At 35.9% G+C, this 27,810-nt stretch overlaps 2 protein-coding genes across 3 annotated transcripts; one reads left to right on the top strand and one right to left on the bottom strand.

Annotated features, from left to right (window-relative positions):
- Nucleotides 1-216: 216 nt before the first annotated feature.
- On the bottom strand, nucleotides 217-19,988 carry dgkab (diacylglycerol kinase, alpha b; the record flags this gene model as incomplete). Its single annotated transcript, XM_081357036.1, has 23 exons — nucleotides 217-291; nucleotides 393-453; nucleotides 570-690; nucleotides 1,816-1,990; nucleotides 2,718-2,808; nucleotides 4,035-4,099; nucleotides 4,892-5,052; nucleotides 7,949-8,038; nucleotides 10,085-10,170; nucleotides 10,254-10,328; nucleotides 11,175-11,248; nucleotides 11,361-11,444; nucleotides 11,575-11,664; nucleotides 12,295-12,405; nucleotides 12,538-12,626; nucleotides 14,009-14,126; nucleotides 14,220-14,336; nucleotides 15,370-15,444; nucleotides 15,613-15,662; nucleotides 15,866-15,940; nucleotides 16,807-16,939; nucleotides 18,506-18,582; nucleotides 19,916-19,988. The coding sequence occupies 23 exons, from the start codon at nucleotides 19,986-19,988 to the stop codon at nucleotides 217-219; spliced, it is 2,166 nt and encodes a 721-aa protein (XP_081213162.1).
- A 726-nt stretch (nucleotides 19,989-20,714) lies between these two features.
- Nucleotides 20,715-25,082, top strand: nabp2 (nucleic acid binding protein 2). 2 transcript variants are annotated; one of them, XM_081357222.1, is made up of 7 exons: nucleotides 20,715-21,107; nucleotides 21,306-21,417; nucleotides 22,215-22,353; nucleotides 22,571-22,642; nucleotides 22,865-22,940; nucleotides 23,915-23,963; nucleotides 24,372-25,082. In XM_081357222.1, the coding sequence occupies exons 2-7, from the start codon at nucleotides 21,339-21,341 to the stop codon at nucleotides 24,545-24,547; spliced, it is 591 nt and encodes a 196-aa protein (XP_081213348.1). In that variant the 5' UTR covers nucleotides 20,715-21,107; nucleotides 21,306-21,338; the 3' UTR covers nucleotides 24,548-25,082. The 2 variants fall into 2 exon arrangements, with proteins under 2 accessions (XP_081213348.1, XP_081213349.1); XM_081357223.1 differs by lacking the exon at nucleotides 21,306-21,417 and having other exon boundaries at nucleotides 20,887-21,107.
- Nucleotides 25,083-27,810: the final 2,728 nt, after the last annotated feature.

Raw genomic sequence — 27,810 nt, 5'->3', positions numbered from 1 at the left:
TATTATTTCTGTATTAGACATACTTAGTATTCTTAACTAATAGAAAATACATCATTTATGTGCCAACCAAATTAGCACTAAAGCCAAACACAAGCCTAGTGTAATGAAGGCAAGAAAATAAATTATTCTTATATAAATATTATAGTATAATGCTCTAAAATATATTTTCCTTCTTCACATCTTTATCTTCAGTGATATGATCTTCAAGCTTCCGTTTTACTTGAGGAAGCATCCCAGTGTTTTAGAAGGAGCCATCAACATATTAGCCTGATTTTTGTGTGTGATGTGAATCTACAGACAGACAGACAGAAAATACTGATGTTATTTAGGAAGAATAATAACCTTAATGCATGAAAATGTGTTTTTATAGGTCTTCCGAAGAGCACACTTACCGTACATGCAGGCTGCATCCACGGCTCTCCATCAATCTGCATGGGCAGAGTTTTATACGTTCTACAGGAAAGATATGTTGTGAATAATATTTAAATAAAATTGCTTATTCAAATGGGTGGTCAAATGTACAGTATATGGTAAAACACATCTGATGAAATATGATGTGGTTTCCTCACCTGATCGTGACGTGAGCAGCCTGAACCAGACGGTGCGCTTTACTCTTCAAGCCTGTGTAAATCTGACCCATTTCCACCACACTCTCCAACCCAACAACCTCTAGGAGTTTATCATTCATGTCTACAAGCATAAACAGCATTTAGTATGGAAGACCTTGTCAAAACTGATGATTTTGCCAAGAAGGGCATCATCGACAAACACAACCATGAATTATATTAGAAACCAAAATTGATTTTATTAACACACATTCCTGAACTCATTGGTTTATTTCTATGTCCAAGAAAATGTTATTCTTTCTTGAAAATGTAATAACTTGCTCTGTAACGCCTTTCCTTTTCAGCTGAAGTCACATTGGTCCATTTATTTCACAACCACTCTTATAGAAATATAAGTCTTATAAGTCTTATAGAAACAACTTCCTGATGATTTTTCATTTGGGAATGTTGTATATTGAAATGTTGAAATATTTCGCATAAGTTCTGTGTCTTGTTTGACAGTTGTGAAAATGTTATAAAATATATGGAAAAATTAAGAAAAAATTTGATAAGAAATGATATTCAGGCCTGCAGTACTGTCAACATAAATAACCTAGATATTTTAACGAGTCGTCAGTATTTCCAGTCTCACTTCCTGCTGAATCTGCGTAGGTTTGTAACAGATTTGCATAATGCCAGTCTATGTTCTTCATTGGCTGCCGTGAACAACGTCTACTTTGAGCCTCAAACTCTGTAGTTGTATGTGAGACTGGAAGAGTTTGGTTCGTGTTATTCGTGCGGAGAAGACGCTGTTTTCTGCTGACAAAGCAAATCCACTTTGATGAGATTGATACGGCAAAACCGACGCCATCGTTACTGTTCGTATCACTGAGCATCAAGAGCTGAGGAAGATCCAGAGCTGAAATTCAGATATGATAATGAGCGTTTAGTTTCTGACACGGTCAACCAATCACAACAGACTGAGCCGTCTGACCAATCAGAGCAGAGCAGCTCTCAGAAAGGCGGGGTTTAGAGAGACCGAATCCTTGATCGAACCGTTTCAGACACTGAGAGAAAAGAGCTGATGCTGCAGTGGAGATTATGAGAAAATTAAATAGTTTTTGATCTTGGATGCATGTAAACCTGTTGTAGGAGACTCCAAAACAAAACTAGGAATCTTTAAAATAGCATAATAGGGCCACTTTAAGTAAGCATCTAACCTTAGAATTGACACTGATTTTTTTTTTTACTGTAATAAGCATTTGCTTACCCTGTGAGCACATCTCAAGAGCATCAGGATCAACAGTGACCTCTTGCCACTTTTTCAGTTTCTCAACACTCTTTGTTTCTCCCCACAGGTTTGAACCGCCGTGCATGCTGGGAATGTTCAGGACAGCAACACCCTCCAATGAGAGTCTGCTCAGATCGACAGGAACACCACAACACTACAGCGACAGAGAATCATTAAACTCATTTTGAAACAGTGACAGCGAGATACATAAAATATAATAATATCAAAGTGTATGAACTGCTATTAATTGTTTGTGTTCTGGTCATTATGACCCAGAAAGGATTTTCCTTTTCCCGAAAATGCTAGTTAATGTTATTGCATTTGACTAAAACTGACTGACTTTGCTCACACATGGTATAACAACTTCCCAAAATATGTTTGATAATTTATGTGGTTTTTTTGGCTGTTTGTTTCTTCCTCAACCTTGTTAAAAATGACCAGACATAAAAAAAAAATGCATTTAAATCTCTCATTATGCTATTTCGTTGCCAAATAATGGATTCAGTCTTTTTACCTACCGTACTTGTTTTCTTTCAATTAGCAAGTTTTGTATTTCTTTTTCGAGCTGAATGATCGTAGGCCTCATTGATCTGAGTTTTTGCATTTCAGTGTTTTTTTTTTTTTTTGATTAACAAACTTGAGTGACCTTTTTTCACTCAAACACTGAAGTGCATAAGCTCAGATCAACGAGGCCTACGATCAGTCAGTTCCAGAAAGAAATACAAAACCTGTGCTAATTGAAAGAAAACAAGATGATAAAAAGATTGAATCCAGTATTTGGTGATAAAATGGCATAATGACAGATTTACAAGCAATTTAAAAGACGGGTCATTTTTGACCCGGAACACTAAATTAGCTAAAGGATTTTTAGCAACATTTACCTCAATGCTAAGACATTCCTTGAGATTCCTGCAGGAAGCTGAAACGGTCTCAGATGTTGCGAGTTGAAAATACCACAGCTTATTTCTGGCTCTTTCAGGGCATAACATAGAAAAATGTATAACTGAACTAAGTAATAAATGCACAAATTATCTAGTAGGGGTGCACGATATTGACAAAAAGTGATATTGCGATATCGATAATGAATATTGCGATATCGATATTAATTTCGAAATTTTTAAACATATGGGAAAAGGCATCAAAATAGATTCATAACAAATAAAACAAGTTTTCTTACAACATAAGGTTTATTGAGCGCATTCGAGACGGATTTGAATCTGATCGCTGAAACCACATCAGGAGGAGATCTGGGCTGCATTCCAGACGAAACTGGACGAAGTGTTAATCCATCTGGTTGTTGAAACCACATATGTAAAATGTACTCCTCCCAAAAACACTAAAAAAATAAACGTGTGAGAATGTGTTATAGGCTACATGTCATGTTATGGCCAGATATGACGACGCTACGTCTGCAACACGCATCACCGCATGAGCAGCTGAGCATCTACCGGTCAAGCCAACGCGCAAACTATCGCAAATCAAAGTGAAAGTAAGTTGCAGACGCTTTAAACACAAGTATCTTCATTCAAAGTAAAGAAGTGAAATTATCTTACCAGGGCTGTTGCCGTTCTCTATTATTGCGGTATTTGATTTTTACATTTTAGCTGATGATCTATAAAATGCAGCTCATAGCTGTGTTCGGTGACGTGAACTCCATTAAATCTGTATATAGCGCGGCAACTGAAGATCGGATTTATATCCATTTTGCAAAAAACACATTTATGTGAACAGGTGTAAAAGGAATCGTTTTGATAAATTAGATAGCTATCCGATCTGTGATAACGCATGAAGTGGCCAGGTGGCCTGATGTTTATACTTGCGCGCTGGTGTGTGCGTCGAGCCGGCAAGTGTGTGTGTTGTGGGGACTGTGTGGTAGGGGAGAAGTGAAACAAAGTGTCTCCCCTGTTCTTTCTGACCACTGTTGGAAATCTGTAGCATGAAAAGTTAACCCTCTCCTTGATTTCATGTTTATGGAGAAGTAGAACCAGGAAATCAGTCGGGGGGAATGCAACGGTGCATGTCGGGCGGGACGCATCATAAACAAAATATCGCATAAATATCGCGAGAATTTCGATATGATATCGAGCAACGTGATATCGCGATAACGATATTGATTCGATATATCGTGCACCCCTATTATCTAGTTAAAAACACAGCACAAGTTACTGACTGTGACTGAACACATTTCAGATCTTGACCTGCTGTTGAACTTCTGTGGATCCTTCTCTCTCATCACATGAAACTGGTGAGCTATAGATGCGTCCTGTTGAGGGAACATCACACTGGAAAATTACTGACACAAATACAATATAACTGACAATTACAGAAATACAGATGCATCATTAAAGGAGCTTCTTAGCTCCATCATTTGTCAAGAGGAAAATAAAACATTCAGTCAAGACCTGGGGTGTGATGATACCCTCATGTCACGATTCAATATATATCGCAATACTGATGATACCATATTATTGCGATACTCCATGAGATATGATAAAAGGTTAACAAATAATGTACTGTTGATTAAAATGCAAAATTTGGTATTACATTGTGGGTGTAAATGAATAGGCCTGGACTTGGTGCTGGAAACCCAATTCACAGGACAATAGAGACATATATATGATTTAAGACAAATAGATATATGACAAATATTTATGATTCTGAAGCTGAAAATACAGAATTATTTTTGATAAATATTCTTGAACTCTGTCACTGACTAGATATATTTAAAATAATGTAGGCCACTTTTTACAGGTAACATCAGGCATTTGGCATTATCAGGAACCACAAATATTCCCCGATTGCATTATTACACACACATATATATATATATATATATATATATATATATATATATATATATAAAAAGTAGTTTAATTTAGTACTGACACTAAAACTGAAAACTTGATTTTTTTCTCACACAGTAATTTTCATTTTGGGTGAACTGTACACTATACTGATTGTCACTATCCACGATACATATTGTTGCATTTTTGTATTACGATATATTGTGACACGATATATTGTTACACCCCTAGTCCAGATTCTTGGCGCTCACCACACCGATAGAGAAATAGTTGTTGATGATGTCATTGGGCACTGGGTCGCCCTCGTCTGCCACATCAGCTTGAATGACTCGCAAACTCCAGCGATCCATCAGCACTAATGTGCTCTCCTCAATCTGCTTAAGGATTTCTGTCAGATCACTGCCTTCATATCCTGTTTAATCCAACACAGGAAAGAACAACAGATGCCTTGAATTATGAACACAGACTTCTACCTTCAGGCAGACGATTCAAAGCCAAACCGTTCCAAAAACTCATTTGTGCCAACCTCAGTGACCGCTTGTATGAGCATTTTATCTTCACCCTTGCACTCAATCTGTCTTGTGGATTGAAAATGTTGAAAAATCTGTTTGGTTACTATCTCAGCTGACAGGGAATGTTCTCAGAACTTTGTCTAACGTTCTAGGAAGCTATTAACAAACGTTCTTCCAGTAACGTTCATAGAGCGTTTGTTCAAAGTTATCTTGTCTTTAATAATGTTCTCAAAATATTAGCAAAAAAACATTATTTATATATTGTTTGTGGATTTTTTTTTTTGCTTGTTGGACATTTATCTGTTTATTTAAATGTTATACTTGTTCCCAGCTAACAAAAATATATTCCAAGAACGTTCCGCAAATGTTCCCATTAAAGGGCACCTATTATGCAAAATTCACTTTTACATGGTGTTTGAACATAAATGTGTGTTGGCAGTGTGTGAGCAAAACCACCCTAGAAAGATAAAAATCCACCCAGTAGTTTTTTTACTATCTCAATAAATTATAAGCACTGTCTCAGAACACCCTGTTCTAGATTTCCCTCACTGTGACGTAGAAATGAGCTAAGCCCCATCGACGTGATTTGATTGACATCTGGTTTTGGCATAGACCCCGCCCTCGGTGATCTGCATCCTCGACAGCCGGTAATGTCTCCTAAGAAGTGTAGGTGTTCTGTTGTGGGATGTAAGAATGGACATACTAGTCTCCACTGACATCAGAGCCACTGAAAACGCAGCGGATGGATTTTATTTATGAAGAAAAGGCGCCACTTAAACTTCCTAAATACGAGATTCATTTTCTGACTGACTGTTTAGTGAACGAGGGTCAAAGTTAATCCTCAAGTGTGGATCGTTGCCTACTGTTCGCGATCCAACGTCACCTCTAGAAAAAGTAAGTGTATTTTGTGATTTATGAGCAAATAGTCATTTCAATCGATGTCAGCCAGTTCAACAACAAATGCGTCTAAAGCTATTTATTGTCGTCGTCATAGGATGTCTCAAAAAACAACGTCAGACAGTTTTATGTCACGCAAGTTAGGCATTTTTTTGCAGCATTTACAAATGTAAATAAATTAAGGTCTGCTCTATCTCCATAGACAGTAGGCTATATAAACGTCTATCTCCGTCCCCTTAAGAAATAAATAAATAAATCGTTTGTCCTTAGCAAACGTTATCACAGTAGTGTGTGTGTGTGTGTGTGTGTGTGTGCAGGTTCAAAAAATTGCGCGAACGTTATCACAGTTCGTGTGTGTGTGTGTGAGTATGTGTGTGTGTTGCACATCCATAATGGCAAAGGGGACGCGATTAAAACTTTGTAAGTACATAAATGTATCAAATAACCATTCCGAGACGTTTAGTCCATTCTCTTTCGTGTTTATTCTGTGCCAGACTCTCTTCATCATCTAGGTCCAGCAGCAGGGCGGGGATATGCAGCTCATTTACATTTAAAGTGGTAGACGCCAAAACAGCTCTTTTTAAAACAGGCCCCAAAAATGACATTTTCAAATGGTTATAATAAATTAACTGTGGGGTATTTTGTGCTGAAACTTCACAAATGCATTCCGGGGACACCCAAGACCAATATTACATCTTCTAAAAAGGGGCATAATAGGTGCCCTTTAAGTTGTGAAAACATTATTTCCTTAAATGTTCAAAATGATCAGTTTTTTTTATTATTTAAAAAGTTTTCTCATAGTTATCTGAACGATAACGGAACATTCAACTTTGTCATTCTGCAAACATTATGGGAACGTTTCTATTGAATGTTCTGAAACAAGTAGTAACATTTAAAAAAAAATGTTAGAGTTTTTGTGTTTCTCCTTGATTGTATTGTATTTTAAGTGTTACATTTATGATCTTGTGTTATTATTTTAAGTTTAGGTTGTCTAGGTCTGTCTAAATAAGACGTTTCTGTTTATCAATGAGCACTTTCCCTGTAAAAAAAAAAAAATAAGTCAATTAAGATGAGCTTTTCAGAAAAAAAAGTTCTATAAATAATGTATGAATAAGGTTCCCCCTCTCGTTATTCAAGACCAGGAACCAGTTGCATAAACATTACACCGTTACACCATTACATAAAGACTGTGTCTTAAGAACTAGTCTGACCAACCAGCAGTTAGTTAGGGGCAATCAATCAAATTAAACCAATCTACATTTTTATGTAACTGACTTAAAGTTATGAACCAAATTTCTTTTATGACTAACTTGTAAGACTAGCCTTAGCTAGCAGTTTATGCAACCGGCCTCATAAATTTAAACGAACATTCTATTAATGTTACTTTGAGAGAACCTTTCAACAATGTTAGTCAAAGTTCTGAGAACATGGGTTACTTTTAAATGTTCTCTGAACACTTTGAAATGTTTCCATAATGTTTGCAAAATTATAAAATGGAATGTTACCAAGAAAAGGTGTTTTTAAAACATTTTAATAAATGTGAGTTTTAAATAATCAGAGAACATTCAGAAACAACATTTTTATAACTTAATGGGAATGTTAACAAAACATTCGTAGAGCATGTGATTGTGAGCTGGGATACTGTGTCTGTAGTTTGTATATAGTGGAGTGTTTCTTGTTATATTGTTTGATTTGACTGTTTTTTACATATATTTGTATGCACATCGCACTTGCTAAAACTATCTATTTAACGTAAACATGTTATTATTAGTAGTAAGAACTCAAGTCAATTGCATGACAGGTTGCAGCAACCACGCAATGAATGAGAAACCCGCTCACAGTAACATTAAACTGCCTTCACCTCCTGTATGTAAGTGTAAATATCCCTGAATGACCCACCTCCTCCCCAGTGCAGACATCGAGCCAGATCATTCCCGGTTCCTAGAGGAAGGACTGCAACTGGAGGACGAATCACCATATCAGCTTTATCTGAGGAGGGGAAAAAAAACGGTCTATGAAGATAATAACAGTAATAAGTACTGAGAAATAACACTTTTTGTTTTGTGTAGCATTTATGAGACTGTATTCTGTTAAAGTCATGATGAAAGACAGATAATTTCTTCTGTACTGTGACATACATCCGAGTGTATCCGATTATTGAAAAAGAAAAAGTGTAGAACGAGGACTTGGGTCTATGAATCGGTTGATTGGATGTTGAGATGTGGACGTGGCTCTCAAACGTGGAGGCAGATGATCATGAGGGTCTGTCTTTTCACTGGACGATCCAGTTATTACATAATGATTTTCTTTGAAGAACCAGGGCTCCCACTGTCTTGAAAAACCTGGATATATGAGGTAGCCTATATACAACTGTGGCCATGGAAGTGATTGAACACCTGAATTCAATGATTTGGAGGGGTGTCCCAATACTTTTGGCAATATAGTGAAACCCATGAACGTGTAAGCAGGAAAAAAGCACATGGATTCCGATATTCTCAGATCGGTTTCAGGCCTCGAATCGAATACGCGTATTTGCGTCTGCCATGACAGATTGGATATTCCCGTCAATGCGAGTCGTACATCATTGAAAAAGCGACAGTGGCAAATGACGTCAACTCATGATCACATGACTCTCTTCAATGGCGCAATGGAGTTGAAGTCTCAACTCAATGTTTTGCGGAAAGCAAAAGCTTGTATTATCATTTTATCTGCATCCATTGCGAATCGCGCCATTTTACTTACTTTTCGGCCTAGGCTTTTCCGCGTCAGTACATCCACCTGGGTTGTTTCACCAAGTGTAGTGTAAATGCAGATATCAAATATGGGTCATATAGATATAGTCAACAAATCAGACTTGGGCATCAAGACCTGCAGTGTAAATGCAGCCTTAGACAAAATATTTATTAAAAAAATAAAATGAATTGTTATATACATATTATTTGTTTTTTGTTGAGTATCATATTTGATACATCAGGCTTTTATGGCTCATATAATATGATATAGTGAGAATACGGAGCTCATACTCTGACGAAAAAAACATCTAAATTATATATAAAGGCCTAAACTGAGCAAAAATATTCAATTTGGTGCAGATGCTGATATTTATATGGCAAAAAGTATGAAATTCTGATAGCTTGTAATGTGGTCTTTATAACAGTACAGCAGACTACTTACACAAAATGCATATAAATATCAGTCGTCACTCTATATCTCCAATAATAAGTCTTACTAAGATGTTATTTAAATGCTTAGTTTTATGATCAAAGCTCTGTAGTTTTAAAACATATAATGCAATGCAATAAAATGATGATTGAGAGATGAACAAATAAACCTTCCTCGAAAGCCTGATGGATCATATTTGATGCTCGCATTTTAACATCATTTTTTTTTTTTTAAATGACAGGGCAGGATTATTCAGTCCAGTAAGTGTTCATCTTTAAATATTACTAACAATAAAAAAGTTATTACGTTTACTTTATAAAAATCAGTACGTGAACCACAACCTGAAGGTAGACAGTTTTAACAATTACACTAAAAGGCTTTTTACTTGCTAAAAAAGGTTCAATAATATTGATCATTAGAAATTTGTGTACTAAATATGATAGAGTGAATTCTAGACATGGAAAAAGCCATATAAATAAATAAACTCCATGGGCATTTTTATTCATTTTATGAAAATATTTTTTTTCTAATTATGACTGCCCAGCTCTAAAATATTAGTTTCAGGTAATAATTGTGTCAAAATATTTTAAATACTTTTTCACATGTAATTTTATCAAACAAAATGAGAGGTTACATAGAAGCAAAGTAGCTAAAAATGAAAACATGTAAAAACCTTAAAGCCTAAAACAATGGATAAGTGTAATTTTGATTGTTTTCTTAAATTCAATGACTGGAGAGTGACATTATATTCTTAATAAATTACAATAAAAAAGCTGGGTAAATAAATGGGTAACTAAATACTATATGATTAAATAAAATTGTGTGAATACTATGACAAATCTTTCGATTTGTGTATGAGTTCATGTTTCTCACCAATAGCATCTAAAATCCAGCCAACAGTGCCGTCTCCTCCACAGACCAGGACTCTGTATTTATGAAGATTTTGAAAGAGCTGGAGCCTGAAACGAATACACACACATATGAGTTTGTTTCATGCTGCTTTGTAAAGGTGTGTTAGTCTGCTCTATTTATAAAACCATACCCTGGATTTGGTCCTCCATTGTCAAGACTGTAAACCTGTCGTGGGTTCAGGAGGTACTGAAACTTTCTCAACACCCTGCAACAAACCAGATAATGTCATTAAGCAAGTCATTTTAAATGTGCTTATTAGGTAAATGTAAAAAAAGTGTTTTCGTCTTAATCATTTTAGGAGACAAAACAGCCAGCAGTTAGACTGGGTAAACCGATGTGATTTCGCCCTGCAGCTCAGGCTGGAAATCTGTCCATTTTTCTATCCTGCTTCGGTTACAAATCTGCGGGGACCAATCACAAACTGGCTTATCCACCTGGCGCGCTATTGGCTCTCGCACGACCGTCAATCCAATTCCTTTTAACCTCTCAGACTAGCAGACTCTCCAGACTAATGTTCTATTGTTCAATCTTAAAAGATTGAGCTTGGTCTGGTGATAGCCAGACTAGCCAGCAGTAATTATTTTAACAAATAGTTCTTCAAAATGTCATAGAGTCTCCTACAACAGGTTTGCATGCATCAAAGGTAAAAAACTCTTTAATTTCCTCATAATATTCACTGCAGCATCAGCTCTTTTCTCTCAGTGTCTGAAACGGTTCGATCAAGGATTCAGTCTCTCTAAACCCCGCCTCTCTGAGAGCTGCTCTGCTCTGATTGGTCAAATGCCCTAGTGTGTTGTGATTGGTTGACCGTGTCAGAAACGAAACGCTCATTATCATATCTGAATTTCAGCTCCGGATCTTCCTCAGCTCTTGATGCTCAGTGATACGAACAGTAACGATGGCGTCGGTTTTACCGGATCAATCTCATCAAAGTGGATTTGCTCTGTCAGCAGAAAACAGCGTCTTCTCCGCATGAACAACACGAACCAAACTCTTCCAGTCTCACATAATATTAAAAGCATAATATTTTAAATTAATATCAGAATATAACCTCTTTCCTTGTTTTCCGCCACTCTTTGGGTTTACAAACACCAAGAGAGGGTGTGTGTCCTTCACAGGAAATATCTTCATAAAGATAGAGAAAGCACATACATACATTTAATCAAACATTCTGTATCACAAAACATTTAATTACATTATTTGGAGTCAAGATTGGTTTAAATGTAGACCTACTTGCCTGCAAAAAGTGTCCATCTGAGTTTATGTTTACCAGGTAATGTTCTCCCAGACTGCTCCCCGAAATAGTGTCAGCTTGATCCATCTATAATTGATCATGAGAGAAACAAAAGTTCTACTTATTGTATATAAAATGCTTTTATAAATATAGCCAAAGTGCCTTATATAGCAACAACACTTAATAATGGTTTTATATAGTTCTAGCTCTTGCTTACAGCACATATGGCCCATGGTGGAAGGATGTGATGCTGTAATTGCTCACAGTCACAGTGAGACGAGCCCAGAGGAGCACAGTCACTGTGGCGCTACGTTCATCATCAGCAGCAAAAACAGAAAACATTAGCATATACAGGAACAGATCTGTCTAAATAAAACAACCAGCTAAATAAATTAAAGTCATATTATGCCCTTTTTCAAACTCTTGATGTTGTTTTGTGCTCTACTAGAACAGGTTTTCCTGCTTAAATGTTGATTATTTCCCCCATATTCTCCATTGTTGCGGCTCCTCTCTTCCCAGTCTGTCAGTAACGCTCTGTTTAGTTCCTATCTCTATGAAGCTCCTCCTTCTGAAAAGCACACTGTGCTCTGATTGGTCGGCTGGAGCAGTGTGTTGTGATTGGTCGAGCGCTTCGAGTGTGTTTGGGAAATGTCCCGCCCCTTACCATAACCGTCAGTTTAACACACTACTAACTAACTCAACCAGGCCCCGCCCCTTTATTCTGCGTATTAATTATTTAAATGAGGAATATTGTGACATGTTCGTATCATTGTATATATTATTATTAATAATAATAATAATTGTACTGTGTGCTAGACTAACTGGGACTTGTCACGGCACTTGTTGGTTTGATTGCTTGTATTGTAAGTCGCTTTGGATAAAAGACCTGCTAAACGATTAAATGTAAATGTATGTGGATAAAGAAATCAGCGCTCACCATGCGGTGACACCATGCACAACTCTTTCCTGTGAGTATCTTGATCTTTTTGTGGCAAATCTCACATTTGTTGGACTCACAGTCAGCACTGATCCAGTCATGAACTGAACACTGGCAAAGGGGGGAAAACAGTAATTCACAGGCCAAGCATTGTGTTAAATGTTACTTAAAGCAGAAAGTTAATGTTTCTTAAAGCAGAACATAATGTAATGGTAAATCAATGGTAAATGAATCATCTCTCACCCCTATCTCTGTTTTGGACCTGACAAAGGTCCTGACGCATGGTGTGTGGTTTTTGTTGGCGCAGCTGCTGTGGACGGTGTACTTGCAAACTAGAAATCAATAAAAGAAGAGGGGAAACACTGACAATGTCATTATATTACAAAATACCCACAGGCAAGAGCATTTACAAAAACGCTAGAAATCCGGGTGTACCTATTCTGAATATTTAAGGCTGTACATATTCAGTGTAATGAAAAAGAAGTACACTTTAGGAGTTCTTATTAAAGACATAACATACTTGAACGTGAACTGAATGTAATGGACATTTAATTGCATGTTATTTGGAATTAAATAAAAACGTAGTTTAGTTTAAATTGTTGGCTTACATTTTAAATTAATTTAGCTGAACTTGAAAGTGTTTTTTGACCAACTTAAGTAGGACATAATTACATGTATTTTCGTAATGACTTCTATTGTCTTTGAGATATGGAAATTAAGAAATTAAAATGCACTACTGAATTTACTGACAAGCATTTGTGGTTAACTAAAATATACATGAATGTCATTATTGAACTTGAATGTCATCTATTTAAGTTTTTTTTATTTACACATTTTTAATGAAGTTGCAATTTAGTACATTTAAAATATGTAAATTTAAAATGTAATACTGAATAACACACTAGTGTTAAAAAAATTAAAACATGATTCAAAATGTACTTTAAAATTTGACATTATTACAAAGCGCACTTTTTAAAGTGTACTTAATTGTGCTAAGATTAATAAACAGTCATAAAAGTTAAATTCTCTTTCAGTACACTTAAGTGGCCTTTTGTTTTATTAATATTATATTATCTGCGAGTACAGTTTTTTTAAATATACTACATACTAATAAATCTGACATACACAACATTCAATACAGTTAAGCACACTTCTTTTTCACAAGGGTATTCAAGCATCTATCCGCTGAATACTAAGGGCCGGATTTACTAACAGCTTGCGTCAACACAAACCCTCTTTTGCCGTTAAAAACTACTGTCAGGATTTACTAAAGACACGCAGTGAAAAATTAGCGCTGAAAATTCGTGGACAGGGTTATTGTTGTGGCTGACCTTATCGCATATGCATTTGTAGGAGTTTCGCTTTCAGACGCTAAATTTATGGGAGGAGAGTATTTGAATTAATCATGTAAGGTGATTTACTAAGGATTGTGCTCGTTAATTTACTAGTATTTGCACTATTATTTACTGTCTAAAAAATCATGTTTTAAACTAGATGCTAATTTGTGCATCTAGTAGATTGTGTTGCTCATTATGGAAATGATCCGGCTGCGTCTGTGTTCTTTCATTTGTGTGTCGTCAGTAGATCAGAGTTTCTCTCTCTCACGCTAATTTGCCCTGTTTAGTAAATCTTGCCCTAAATGTATGTTTAAAGAGACAAGAATAGGTATAAAGCTTGCCCATGAATTAAAAAAGGTTATCATTGAGAAACTCACAATTGCAAGACAAGCCCTGTTTTCGCAGACCCAACATCATCTTCTGACAGACAAAGCAATATGTGGGCCTGTTGAAGTTCTTCAGTCGCCAGACATGCTGGCCGTCCTTTTCAGCTACCTGTAGATAGTGTTAAAAACATCTCATGTAATCAATTCCACACCAAATGACCTTCCTGATGATTACATGTACATTCTGACAAAGGCTGTTTACCTTTAATCCAAGCAGAACCAGTAGAGGAATGTTGTTCAAGCCCCCTTGTATCCACTCTCGGAGGGTTACAGTGCCACTGCCGTCCACGTCCATGGCTTTCAGCATGTCTTGAAGTACCTAGAAAAAGGAACAATGTACTTGTATTTTCATTAGCCTAAAATATACTGCCATGTATTAGTTCTAGCCCATCTTACCCATCTATGGTTATAAGCCTGGCTAGGAAATAATGAGGCTTATATGTAGGGCTACTAACCTCACTCAGCCTCACCTTTGACCTGAACGAGTACGGATTTTCATTTTGAAGAAGTACTACAAAACCTCACTTTCTTTCATCCTCAATTTAATGTGTGCAAACAGCGGCTCAGAAGAGGCACTGCAGACCATCCCTGATGTGCGTTTAGCGCCATCACCTGATCATTATAATAAGATGAATTAAAGATTTTATTCTGTCAGTATATTTGACTGCTGTTTTTCGTGACTTTTCCTGCTGTAAAAATTAGGTATCAGCAACAGCTAGGTAGCAACGTTGATAGCTACTCATCAAGTCATCACTAAATTGGACAGTCACACTAAAAAGTGTGTTGTGTTAGTCAGGGGATTTTAAGGCTTTGTGTCGGGGAAAAAATAAATGGATTAAGTGTGTAACGACTGCCATCTTGTATTATTTGTGTAAGTAAATGGAGTCGGGAGTCGGAGTCGACTGAATCGAACACTCCTACTTCAGTGGTCCTTTAAAAGCAGAAAATCTGTGCCTGTTGAAAAATATTTTTAATACAAACTTATGGAAGCTTGTTTCCGACTTCTAATCTCACAATTCAAACTTTTTCAAACATAAACTTGCAATTGTGAGTTTATATCTCATAATTCTGAGAAAAAAAATCTGAATTGCGAGTAATAAACGTGGCATTGTGAGAAATAGTCAGAATTGCGAGTTCATATCTCTTTATATCTCTATATTTCTCAGATTTGTGAGATATTAACTCAGTTGCAAGATTAAAGTCTGAATTGTGAGATAAAAAGTCACTATTACCTTTTTAATGTTTTTTTTTTATCCTGTGTCAGCAACAAGCTTCCATGCTAACTTGGAAAAAGCAAATGTAATTTCTCCAATTATACCTTCTGAAAGAGTTATTTGTACATATGAACTCACCGGCTTTAGTTCTGTCACATCCCATCCGAGGTATTCGGCAGCTTGCATCATCTGTGTAACAATTTTGTCAACTTCCTATTCAACAAAAAAAAAAACAAGAAAACAAGAATTAAATAAACATATTTTATTTTAACAGGCTAATTTTAACCTAAGTAAGCTACAACAGGAAATACATCACACTCAAGACAAGAGGGTAGCATTAAATGAAGGAAATGTCAAAATCTCATGTACTCCCGTTGTTACCTTGCTATCAAGAAGTCCATTGTCATCTTTATCATACAATTTGAAGGTGTCTGCCAAAAAAGTATCATATAATTGATAAGTACTTAGCATATACACTGCATTTAATTACACTTAAAAACAAATGGCAAGTTTAAATCATCATTCAAAATATTTAAAAAAATATTAAAACCATTTCGCACTTTATATAGTATTAGTACATAGTATTAGTGATATTATCTGCTAGAGATCACTATAAATTCGATGAATGTCTTACACTCTAGTTTGTCTCGTGGATTTCCATCCTCCAATATGGAAAAGTAACACAATACAGCTTTAAGAGAGACACCACCTGAAAGAGCAGAACAAATAACACTGAATATCAATGTAATGCTATAGTAATAGCCAGTAATAGCCAGTGTGCATTTTAATACTTACAGTTAAAGTTAATACATTAGTGTGTGGTTAGTTACATTTTATTATACAGCCTTTAACAGTCCCACCAGGATTTTTCACAGGATTTCTGATTATTAATAGCTCAAAAATGACTATATTCCTGCAGCTTTAAAAAAAAAACTGTTGATATTTGTGGCATTTGTGTGTTGTTTTGCAGTGAAAACCCACAAAAAGTCATTATGTACTTGTGCAATTTAATGTTAGTGACAGTAGCAGTACAATAACTGTAAATATTTTTGTCCATAAATACTGAAATTAATCGCAGTCCATGCACAAGGCAATTCTGCTTCGCTGAAAATACAGAATTGAGTTTGTGAGATGCTTGCACTGATTATATATTGTACATTTTAAATGGAAAATACTATTGTTTTTAACTAATGTTTAACAATTATAATATTTCCCATGTTGTAATACTGTTTTTGCAATTTTTTCTATTTAAAATAACACTGTCAGTGATTACATTCACTCCAAATATTAAAAAGTGCATATGAAGTAAAATAATGTAGGCCTAAATCAGGCATTATGTGGAATGTCGTTATACATTCTATTCTTTATTTATATGGTAGTTTAGATTAATACTAACATTAAACCTGTAAAAACTTTCATTAAATCTTGTGCATTTATCACATAAATATAAACACTGTGTTTGATCTCTCACATGGATTGTATGCGAACAGGTCGGAGAGACAACAGACAAGTGTGTTTTGAAACGTTTACTGAAGTTCTGTAGAATGACTTCTGAAAAATGAATCAGCAGCTCACCATCTTTGCTGTCAGGACCAGACCGCTCAGATCTTTGGAAATACCAGTAGAGACGCTGGCAGATATCAGCTGGAAAATCATCAACCTCGAGATAATTCTTGAGGAATAGAGAAAATCCTGTTGCATCTATGTGCTTCAGTGGGGAAAACAAAGATAGAATGTGATAAAAAAAAATCCACTTATTTGTGGATTTTTCTGCATGTCGATGCTAGAAGTGTTTCAAAATCCACAGATGCGTGAGGGGATTTACAAATGCACAGAAAGCGGTTCACAAATAAATGCCAGGCAGAGTTGTGTTTGTGACATAAAACACATTTGTAAATATATATATATATATATTTTTTTTTTTTGCAAATCTCATTTTATTTATTTGTGAGTTTTATACATTTTTGTGAAACTCTTTACATTTATTTGTGGATCTCAATCTATTTATTTGTGAATTTGATCATTTGTTTGTGAATCTCAATCTATTTATTTGGAATAATGCAACAATTCTAACCCCATACTTCATTCCCTTTACACGTTCTTCTCTTCACTTAGAAAGATTATATAAAAATTATAATGTTCTATGTCAATATAAGTGAATTAACAGCCATGTTTGGTATCATTTAAAATGTCTCAGTGCGACTGGTACAACGGTCTCATCTCCACAGAAGTAAAGCAAATGGTATTAAGGGTTTAGAGCTACTTTGCATATTGGGTGTGCACTTTTCCCAGGGTCCTTCCTCCAAACTACCTCCTGTTCCTCGACAAGGTGTGAACTCCCTGTGTCTAGAACTCTAGTCAATGCAAATTCCTATTGTAAGTTCATTCCTCACATTGGGGAACGTTTGGTCTTGGTCTGAGCTGAGTATATAAAGAAATGTCTTCAGAGATCAGCCCATAACGCTGAGTGTCGTTCAGACACTCAGCATTATGTATTTCCTGAGTCAGGTACATCTTTCATTCTTTATCTCTGAGCATTTGATGTTATTGTATTGATTATCTTTGAATTGATTATGTAATTGATACATTTACCTGACTAATAATAAATTGTTACATTTGGATTCATTCTGACTTGCTCTGAAATTACTGATTCTAGTAGATTACGTTAAGTCCATAACACCATAAGTTTACGCTCAGTTTAGTAACGGTTATTTATCGGAAACTGTCGTTGGACCGATTGAGCAGGCCGTACAACTATAAGTAACTTTACACCTACATGTCAACTTATTCTACTAACCCATAAGCCATATATACCTGTTCATCATATAAAATGATTGTGTCTCTTCAGAAATTTTGGGCTAAACTGTTAAATTCATAATGGATTGGTTTTACGATCTCTTTATGAACTTTTTGAAGTGTTAAAGTGGTAGTTGCGTTGCTATCAATGGAAGGACAGAAATCTCTCAGATTTCCTCAAAAAGATCTTCATTTGTGTTCTGAAGATGAACGAAAGTCTTACGGGTTTGGAACGACATGAGGGTGAGTAATTAATGACAGAATTTACATTTTTGGGTGAAGTTGGTGAACTAACCCTTTAATGATGACATTATTTTTGGCTGAACTATCCCATGAACACAGTTTCTAAGTTATAAATGTAACCAACACATAAAAAAGTCACCTTGACATTTCACATAATATTTTTGAAACTGAGATGATTCCATCATTTATGGAGAAATGAACTACGGTAGGAGCCAGTAGAAAGAGTTCAGCTTACATCTCCAAACCTGTGATGGACCAGCTTTCCACCGGCATGAAAATCCTTCATCGCATCTTTCGCCTTTATCCTGCTATCTAGGAAATTTAAAACAAAAAGATTTCAAACTGTAAAAATGTAAACCTTTTCTCAGACATTTAACTTATAATATTCTGTTCCATGATTTATCTTCCCTAGTGAAAAATAAATATACCAAAACTAATTTGAAAAACATTTAATAGATTTATATATTTATGTACTTAAAAGTCTGCTAAATTGGAACAACTAATTTTGTACTTAATGCACTTTAGTTATCTGGAAATAGTCCAACTAAAAATTTACTTAAGTATATTTGATTGTGCTTTTTATATTTGAAGTATACTTTAGGTACACTTTAAATATCTTGCATTTAAAGATATTAGCCTATACAGAGATTGTACTATTTTCACTAATAGTGATATTAAAGCAGATTTTAGACTTAATATTAAAGGAGAACTCCGGTCAATTTTAACATTGAGCTCATTTTTTTGTAAATTTGGAGTGCTGTCAATACAGAGAACAAGGACAAAAATCGGTGTTGCCTACACCGTGTTATCCTCTTTTTAAAAGTTGCACCCTGTTGACTTCAATGGGGCACGTTTTAAACCTGCTTTTAGCCTCTTAACATCCTTGTTGTGTCATTACAAGTGCCCAGCTAATGTGAGTGATTCCTTCAGAGTGAACACGGGTGAATCTGACTGCAGTAGATGTGAAAGATATGAATAAAAATGATGTTATTTAAGCCAGCGCAAATACCTGTGTTTACATCCTGTTTTCGGTCGAAGTCCATAGTAATCGATTGTCGAGTTCACGCGCGTGATCATAGGTAACTAAACCTATGCGTGTGAACTCGACAATCGATTACTATGGACTTCGACCGAAAACAGGAAGAAAACACAGGTATGTGCGCTGGCTGAAATAACATCATTTTTATTCATATCTTTCACATCTACTGCAGTCAGATTGACCCGTGATCACTCTGAAGGAATCACTCACATTAGCTGGGCACTTGTAATGACACATAAAGGATGTTAAGAGGCTAAAATCAGGTTTAAAACTTGCCCCATTGAAGTCAACAGGGTGCAAATTTTAAAAAGAGGATAACACAGTGTAGGCAACACCGATTTTTGACGTTGTTCTCTGTACTGACAGCACTCCAAATTTACAAAAAAATGAGCTCAATGTTAAAATTGACCGGAGTTCTCCTTTAAGAAATGTGCATTGTGTGCACAGATGTCAAATTTTAAGGGTCAAGCGATTTGTCAGTAAATATCAATGTTAATGGCTTTGTAGTATACTTTTTTTCCCACTAGGGTTGTTATTATTCTGTCATTTGTGAGTCAATAAAGGAAATGAAGATTGAGTCCCATAATGTTTATGAAAGACACTTACATTCTAAGCACTCCAGTAGCTGAATGAAGTCAACAGGGTTAATCTCATTTACTAAATCAGATTCTGTGGCCATTTTGTTTGTCCTACGTCTCTCTTAACCTGAGAAATGAGGACGGAGAGAGAGGTCAAAATGCATGATGAATATATGGATGTACATACCTATAAAGATACTGTAGAAATAATTTGATAAATGTGCCCCTAATTAGAAACCAGGTGCATGTTTATTTATAAAAAATGTGTTTGATTATAGTGCTGAAAAACTATCATTATTTCCACAAGTGAGTGATTATGAGCTATAGTATTTATAACAGACTGAAAGTTACTGTTCAGCCACGGTAGATGACCAAAACAAGCAAATAAAAATGGATTTAATAGCATACATATTTTGTTAAGAGTTATGTGAGAATTGAGTACTGAACAAATGCTAATCTCAAATTCAGCCCACATCAAAACAAAGAATGCGTTTAATAAACTAATTTAAAGAAGACTTCAATTATCTTTTAAATGAATAAATAAACGCCGAGGCGTTCGTTACTAAAGACACTTCTAATTAGAAATCTAATTCACAATCTGAATTTTCCAACAATTTAAAGGGTCTCTTTATTGTGTGACAGTGTGGGAATGCATCTAACAACTATTTTAAAAGGCATCCAACACATTTATTTGAATGAATCTTACCTTTAAAAAGTCGAAAATTCTCTCGGCTAAGAAATGTAAGTTATGGGATTAAATCACACCCTTCAACGCGTCAAATTCAAAATAATTATCTATATTACGTGGATTAACACGCATGCGCATTACATATAGTTTACTAGAAGGACAAACCAGCTGTGTCCCGGATTACGCTGAATATTTCCACATAATTTTGACCCATTTTCATTGAACTATTCCAGATAATTCAACTTTCATGTTCTGTTCTGTGCAGGTCGGATAAATACGTGCGGATAACTACGTCATAACGTACGGAAAGCATTGCGTCATGACGTTTAAAAAAAAAAACCCCTCTGTAAACGGTAGTTGACTGTCCAGAGAAACTGTGATGATTGACAGCTGTCAGAACATTCAGCGTCTTAATTCATATTACGAGCCTATTCCGGAGTCTATTCCGGATTGTTCACACAAAGCGTAGCAGATGACGAGAAACAGTAGGCTACCTTTAAGAGTCCGTGCAACCGTAGCTCAATGCTAACCAGTAAGTGTTTTCATTAGTTTCCTGGTGTGTTTAATATTGTTGATCAGCTGTCAGTGTCGCACGTGCATGCTTCATCACAGTTAGTGTGCCAAAAAGTTCTTTGCATGCATGCATCTTTAATTATAATTGTCTTGCATGTGATATGAAACACTGAGTGTAAAATGCATCAGATGTGGACTGGCATGTTGTGTGCATCAGGTTTTGCAGGATTTGCGCAGAAGCAGACTGATCATGAGCACAGAGACTCATGTGAAGGACATTAAACCTGGACTCAAGAATCTCAATGTCATCTTCATCGTGCTGGAAACAGGTGTCCAAACAACACATCACATGCTGCCAGTGAAACAACATAACACACAATCATTTAACTCTGCGTTAACCTTTCACATTTCAGGAAAACCACAAACAATTGATAATACTGGAGCCAACAATACTAGTTTTAGTGCTGTGTTATTATCATATTCAAAATACGGTCATATAAAAGTTTCGACACACTTGACTGACTGTTTCCAAAACCCAAATATGTGTTTTTTTTAAGTAAGTTAACTGACACCAAAGTAATGATACTTTGATACTGTACGTTATGCAATACAGATTATAGCTTTACTGTAATAAACAGAAAAAAAACAGTTATTCAGATGGTAAATATTTAATGGGTTTTTTTTTCTGAAATGCTAGAAACTTTACAAAAATAATATTGTCAATGCTTCACTATGACTAGGAGCTGTTAAGAAGAAAATAAAGGTTGTAGTGATTTTTGAAATGGGCCATTTTTATGGCAGCACCAATTTTGCGATAACATTTTAAAATATGTATTGTATACACTTATATAAAATAGGGCTTATTAAAATACCTTATAAAACGATGAGGTTGCATTAACACTAACTGAAGGCAAAGACGCTTCTCTTTATTGGACCTTTAATATTGTATGCTCATGAATTTCCACAAACAAGAACATGAAACAAACAGGGGCGGTGGAGTGTGTTCTATCACTTAAACCCCAACGGTTGTTTATTACGATACACCGTTCGGGCCTTCTATAATACATATTTATCAGCTATAATAATAGTCTAAAGTATCTGAACTCTGAATCTTCTCTTCTTCAAGGGCGAGTGACGAAGACCAAAGACGGTCATGAGGTGCGCACGTGTAAAGTGGCCGACAAGACGGGCAGCATCAGCATCTCGGTTTGGGATGAAGTCGGTGGACTCATTCAGGCTGGGGACATCATCAGACTTACCAAAGGGTGAGACTGCGTTTAATATCAGTGATGCACATAGAAAGTCATCTTTTTAACAGACATTTTAACATGCTGACTAAGCTCAAAAGACAGTCGTTCTACCTCAAATGAACAGTCAATTATAGTGCAAAATACTTGATTGTACAGTAAAAGATCACTCTTCATATACCAGCATAAATGTTTTACAGTCTACAGAACTGTCTATATTTGTATTTTGCTGCAGTTACGCCTCAGTTTTTAAAGGCTGTTTGACACTGTACACTGGAAGAGGAGGTGAACTACAGAAGATTGGAGAGTAAGTTTTAATCAACCATTTCATTTTATTTAATCATTAATATTTTTTTCCAGCGCGATGGGTGTAACGATACGATACATACCACGATACTAAACTCACAATATGATATTATTGCAATACTCCAAGACATGGTAAAAGGTTTAAAAAAAATGTTTGTATTGCATTAAAAAAAAATTATATATCATTGTGAATAAATTAATGTGTTTGTATCCAATTTGTAAGATTCTGCATGGTGTATTCTGAGGTGCCAAACTTTAGTGAGCCAAATCCAGAGTATCTGTCCCAGATGAATAAAACGGTACGTCTTCTAGATTTATTTCGGTGGATTTGCCATATGATGCTGTTTTAAAATATATTAATTTGTTTATTGGGTGTACTAGAATGTACTTGTACTTGTAATGTTAAAAAACAAACAACACATTATTTTTCACATACTGTACATTTTTGCAGCAATTCTGTTTCCAGTCTGTCTGAAGTTCACTGATTGTGTTCCGAAAAGTGCTCTGATTGGCCAGCTGACCTAATGCATTGTGATTGGTCATCTGAAGCGAGTTTCGGAAATGTAATGCCCCTGACCATTCAATTCAATTGTTCACATTTATTTGTATAACGCTTTTCACATAGAAAAATGTAGCATTGGTGCAATACCATAATCGCGAACTCCAGCTTCCAAGGCTTCTAAAGCAATTATGAACACAGTTTAAAAAAAATGGTGTCGGTTTTAACGTATCAGTTCGAAATGCGGATGATCAAGACGATCAATCAGAACTTGCAAGCACGACAAGAGTACGACTTCGAGGTTCAGAAAGCTGTCCGCTGTAAAATGCACAGTGCACAAGCAAACTTTTGGGTTGTATTGCTCTGGAATTTTATGAGTAAATCTAAACCTCTGATTAACTTCTGAAAGCAAAAGCGCTTTTGCATCCAAACACTTCAATTCACTGAAACCTCGACGCCTTTCTTTGCGTATGCCTTTGGGCGGGCATTATGCTAATATTTCACACTGTGATATAGACATCTGCAGAAGTAATATCTGGACTTTGATCGAGGCGTTTTAGGCCTCAGTGTTTCTAACTAAACATTTGTGGGCACCATTAAAAAAAGAAAATACTATGGAAGTCAATGGTGCCCCACATCTTACAAGGGAAAGGAAAACGTTAAAAAGCATCATATGACCTTTTAAAAAATGAACCTATTCACTATTAAAAACAAAAGCAAAAAAACAATTAACCACTGGTCATGGTAATTGACTTTCTTCTTGTTACCGGTCAGGGACTGAATGACCAGAGCAACCTGAACAGCAGCACTGGAGCCAATGCAGGTATAATTATATAGTGTGGAAAGTGCTTTTTGCAGTGAACCACTACCTTGATTTTTTTCCTTTGTAAGAATTAAAGCACATTTCGGGATCCTAGTTGGGTCCAGTTCTCAGTATTGACTACTAACTATGACTTTTGCCTCAATACACTCCTAATTACTGCTTAACAGTTAGTAAGGTAGTTGTAAAGTTTAGGTATTGGGTGGATTAAGGGATGTAGAATATGGTCATGCAGAATAAGGCATTAATATGTGCTTTATAAGTACTAGTAAACAGCCAATGTCCTAGTAATATGCATGCTAATAAGCAACTAGTTAATAGTGAGAATTGGACCCTAAACTAAAATGTTACCAAATATTCATGTAATGTATTCAAATATTCATTCAATATTCTTGACTTGATTCTTTGAAGGTAATGACACTCCCAATGGAAATGGGGTGAATTCTCAAAGCTCTGGAAACTCCACTAATCCACAGCCGGCTGGACGAGCGGGTGGCGGAAATGGGAACCGGTCGACACCAAGTCCTGGTGTGGGGGGAACTTCTGTAAGCAACGGCAAGGAGACGCGGCGAACACTCAAAAGATGATTTAGTTTAGTAATGGAGCAACATAATCATTGCAAAATGGTTTTGGCGAGCAGCTATTTGTCATGTCTCATCTGAAGACATGTATTGATAAACTTTGAACTTCATGCTTTCATGTATGTTGGTTTAACTCTATAGATTGTCCAGTCTTGTAAAGTCACATATTTTATGATGTATTTCTCAATTAGTGAATAAGTTTCTCAACTTGTTTCACCGTCTCAGAATGGACACACTAAACTATTATAGTTTTTAACCCAACTTCTGATTGTTAGTCAACTTTTGATTATCAGTTTCAACATTCATCTTATTCAGTCATTTTTAAAATGGCAATTTTGTTAGCGGAAATATGTCTGATAAACGGAGACAAAAACAAGCAGGTTCCAAGCGGATGGAAAATGTGGATAAAGTGAGGACAATTGTCAAGATTTGTAAGTTATTGTGCCCTCTAAGACTAGAACTTCATCAAATTTAATGTTTTCCAGGTTTCTCAGAAAAAATTGCACATCTATAAATTAAAATTATAAATTCTCTACTGTTATTGTTGCTTCCTCTCTGCCATTCTCTCTCAATCTCTCTTGTCCCGATGAGATTATTTCAATATATAATGACACTATATCTAATGCCTTGGAGAAACTTGCCCCATTAAAAACAAGAACTGTCTCCTCAAATCATTCCTCCCCATGATTCACCCCTGAACTTAGAGCAATAAAGCTAAGGGTAGGCGAACTGAACGACTTGCTATTGCTTATTCACACGCTCTAACTACCTTTCAGTGTTATTAATGAAGCAAAGTGTAAACCCAGGACTCTTTTCTCTGAGAATAACAAACTTGTCAAACCATCATCTTTTATAATTATTGGCTCTATTGAGCCTTGTGAAACTTTTTTCCTACATCACATTGACAATATCTACCCAGCTTTTCCCCCCATCTGTTCCTACAGATTTTTCTCCTTCTCAGTCTGTCCACCCGCTCTCAACCTTAAATACTAATACATTTGATTCCTAAATCTAACTCCTCTTCCTGTCAACATGACCCAATTCCAACTCATTTACTCAAAAACTTCTTAGTTTAAGTACTTAAAAGATGGTTGTCACACAATTGCAGTCTCACTTGGATAAACATAACCTGCATGAACCTTCTCCTGGGATCTGACAATGGACATCAGCCTCTTGGTTCTCCTGGATCTGCCATTCAACACTCCTTTTTCCTTCAGTGGTTAACTTCATATCTCTCGGATAGACAATTCATTTGCATTAACAAACACAAATCTTGCTTCTTCACAATCTCCCGTGGTGTACCTCAAGGTTCGGTACTTGGTCCACTACTATTTTTAATTTATATGCTTCCTCTTGGCCAGATCATTAAATTGTCATTTAGTGGCCTTCCAGCTAAAGCCCTTAATCGCCTGCAAATGCTACAAAACTCTGCTGCTCACGCCCTTACATCTGCTCACATCACTCCAATCCTTCACCACCTACACTGAACTACTGCATTCAGTTCCAACTACTTGTCTTACTTTATAAGGCCTGTCATGGTTTAGCACCTTCATATCTACCCTCAGCTTCAAGACTTAATTCAGCCTTACGCTCCTGCCCATACTCTTAGATCTAGTTCAGACAACCTGCTTGTTTTACCAAAGTTAAAACGGTCAACTTTTGGGCATTCAGAATCTCATCCGTCTCATCACGACAGACCTTAAAAACTAATTTAATCACAGTTTTGCAACTGATTGGTTCCCCTTTCTGATATTTCAATACTTCATTATCTGCCATGCTGTATGTTTACATGTTTGACTGCTGTACAATACTTTGCTTGTACTTCTGTATTTTCTTGTAAGTGTCCTTGGATACTTGAAAGGCGCTATATAAATAAAACATAATATTATTATTATTAAAAAAATATTGGACAAGCCTGAAAATTTTCGTGAAGATTAGATGAGTGTCCTAGGATGAGTTAGAAAAGTAGGTGTTCCTAAACCCATGACATTTTTTAGCAAGCTGCATTTTTTCCAGCCAGAAATGGAAAACTGAGATCATGATTTGATTTGGGAAAGTTTCACTCCATGAGACCCATTTTAACTTCATGTGCAGTATATTGTGCTTACCATTGTAATCAATGTCAGTCGCGCAGGGTTTTGTACCAGAAAAGCCAAATAAAAAGAAGCTGTAAAAACTCCTAAACCATTATGAACATGCAACCATTAAAACTTTTTCAACACTGATTGAGAGCCTATTCTGAGCCCATTTCATTAAAGTCATGTGAGAGGCAATGCCTCTACAGTAGCTAATGTGATAATGATAATCCATCATATTCACAATCGCTCAGCAAATCAGCCTGAATGGGTCAAAGTGGAGAAATGGATGGACTAATGGCGCGGCCTACCTTGTGCCTTGTGCATGAGAGGATTTTTATTTATTTATTTAATAAATAGTACTGGCCAAAAGTGATGTCTGGAGGGGATGTTTGTTTTTTATGACACTACTAATTAAACTTATTAATTTATATTTTTTAAATATTTTAAATGAAAAGTTTCTCACAAAAGTTTTGCAAGCGAATGCAAAGTCTCTCGCAAAAGACTTGCAAGCAAACACTGTTTTTCCTCGCATCTCTTTTTTTTTCATCACCATATCCCCTTTCGGGCTCCGTATGTCACTGTATTATTGTACATGAAACATTTTTGTGACAGTTTTAATATACACATACAAAAAATTGTTCTGGTTTACTCATTAATGCTCTCAATTTTGAGACTGTGTAATAGGCACGTTCACATTTACCTTTGCTCTGAGAAATCTTGTGGCTAAATTCACTGGGAATCTGCTCAATAAGGAATTTCACCAATGTCTTTGACCTGGAAACTTTTACATTTATAAAAATGTTATTAAAAAAAAATCCTCATAATTTATGCCACATGCCCCTAGTTTGAACCTCAAACCGTATGATGACTAGATAAGAACTTCAACATCTATGCAATATAAGTAACAAGGTCAATATAGTCAAAAGTGCGTCATTGACCATGTTTATATTCATAATACAGCACAGAATTGAGAGCCTTTTTGCTTATATGAAATGGTTACATCAACTGGGCTGCTCAGTGATATAGTGAACATGTGTTTTGCATCATACCTATTAATATATTGTGATTTTTTTATTCATGGCTACAACGCAGTTTTGACCAATCCAGTAACCAGGGGCTTGTTTCAATAAGGAGGTTCAACCAACTCTGAGTTAAAACTTGAACTCTGAGTTGATTTACCCTGAGATGGGA

This window comes from Scardinius erythrophthalmus (genome assembly GCF_964197995.2).
Source record: "Scardinius erythrophthalmus genome assembly, chromosome: 25".
Taxonomy (NCBI): domain Eukaryota; kingdom Metazoa; phylum Chordata; class Actinopteri; order Cypriniformes; family Leuciscidae; genus Scardinius; species Scardinius erythrophthalmus.
Note: the sequence above shows the minus strand (reverse complement) of the source record. Positions and strands in the feature narration are given on the sequence as shown.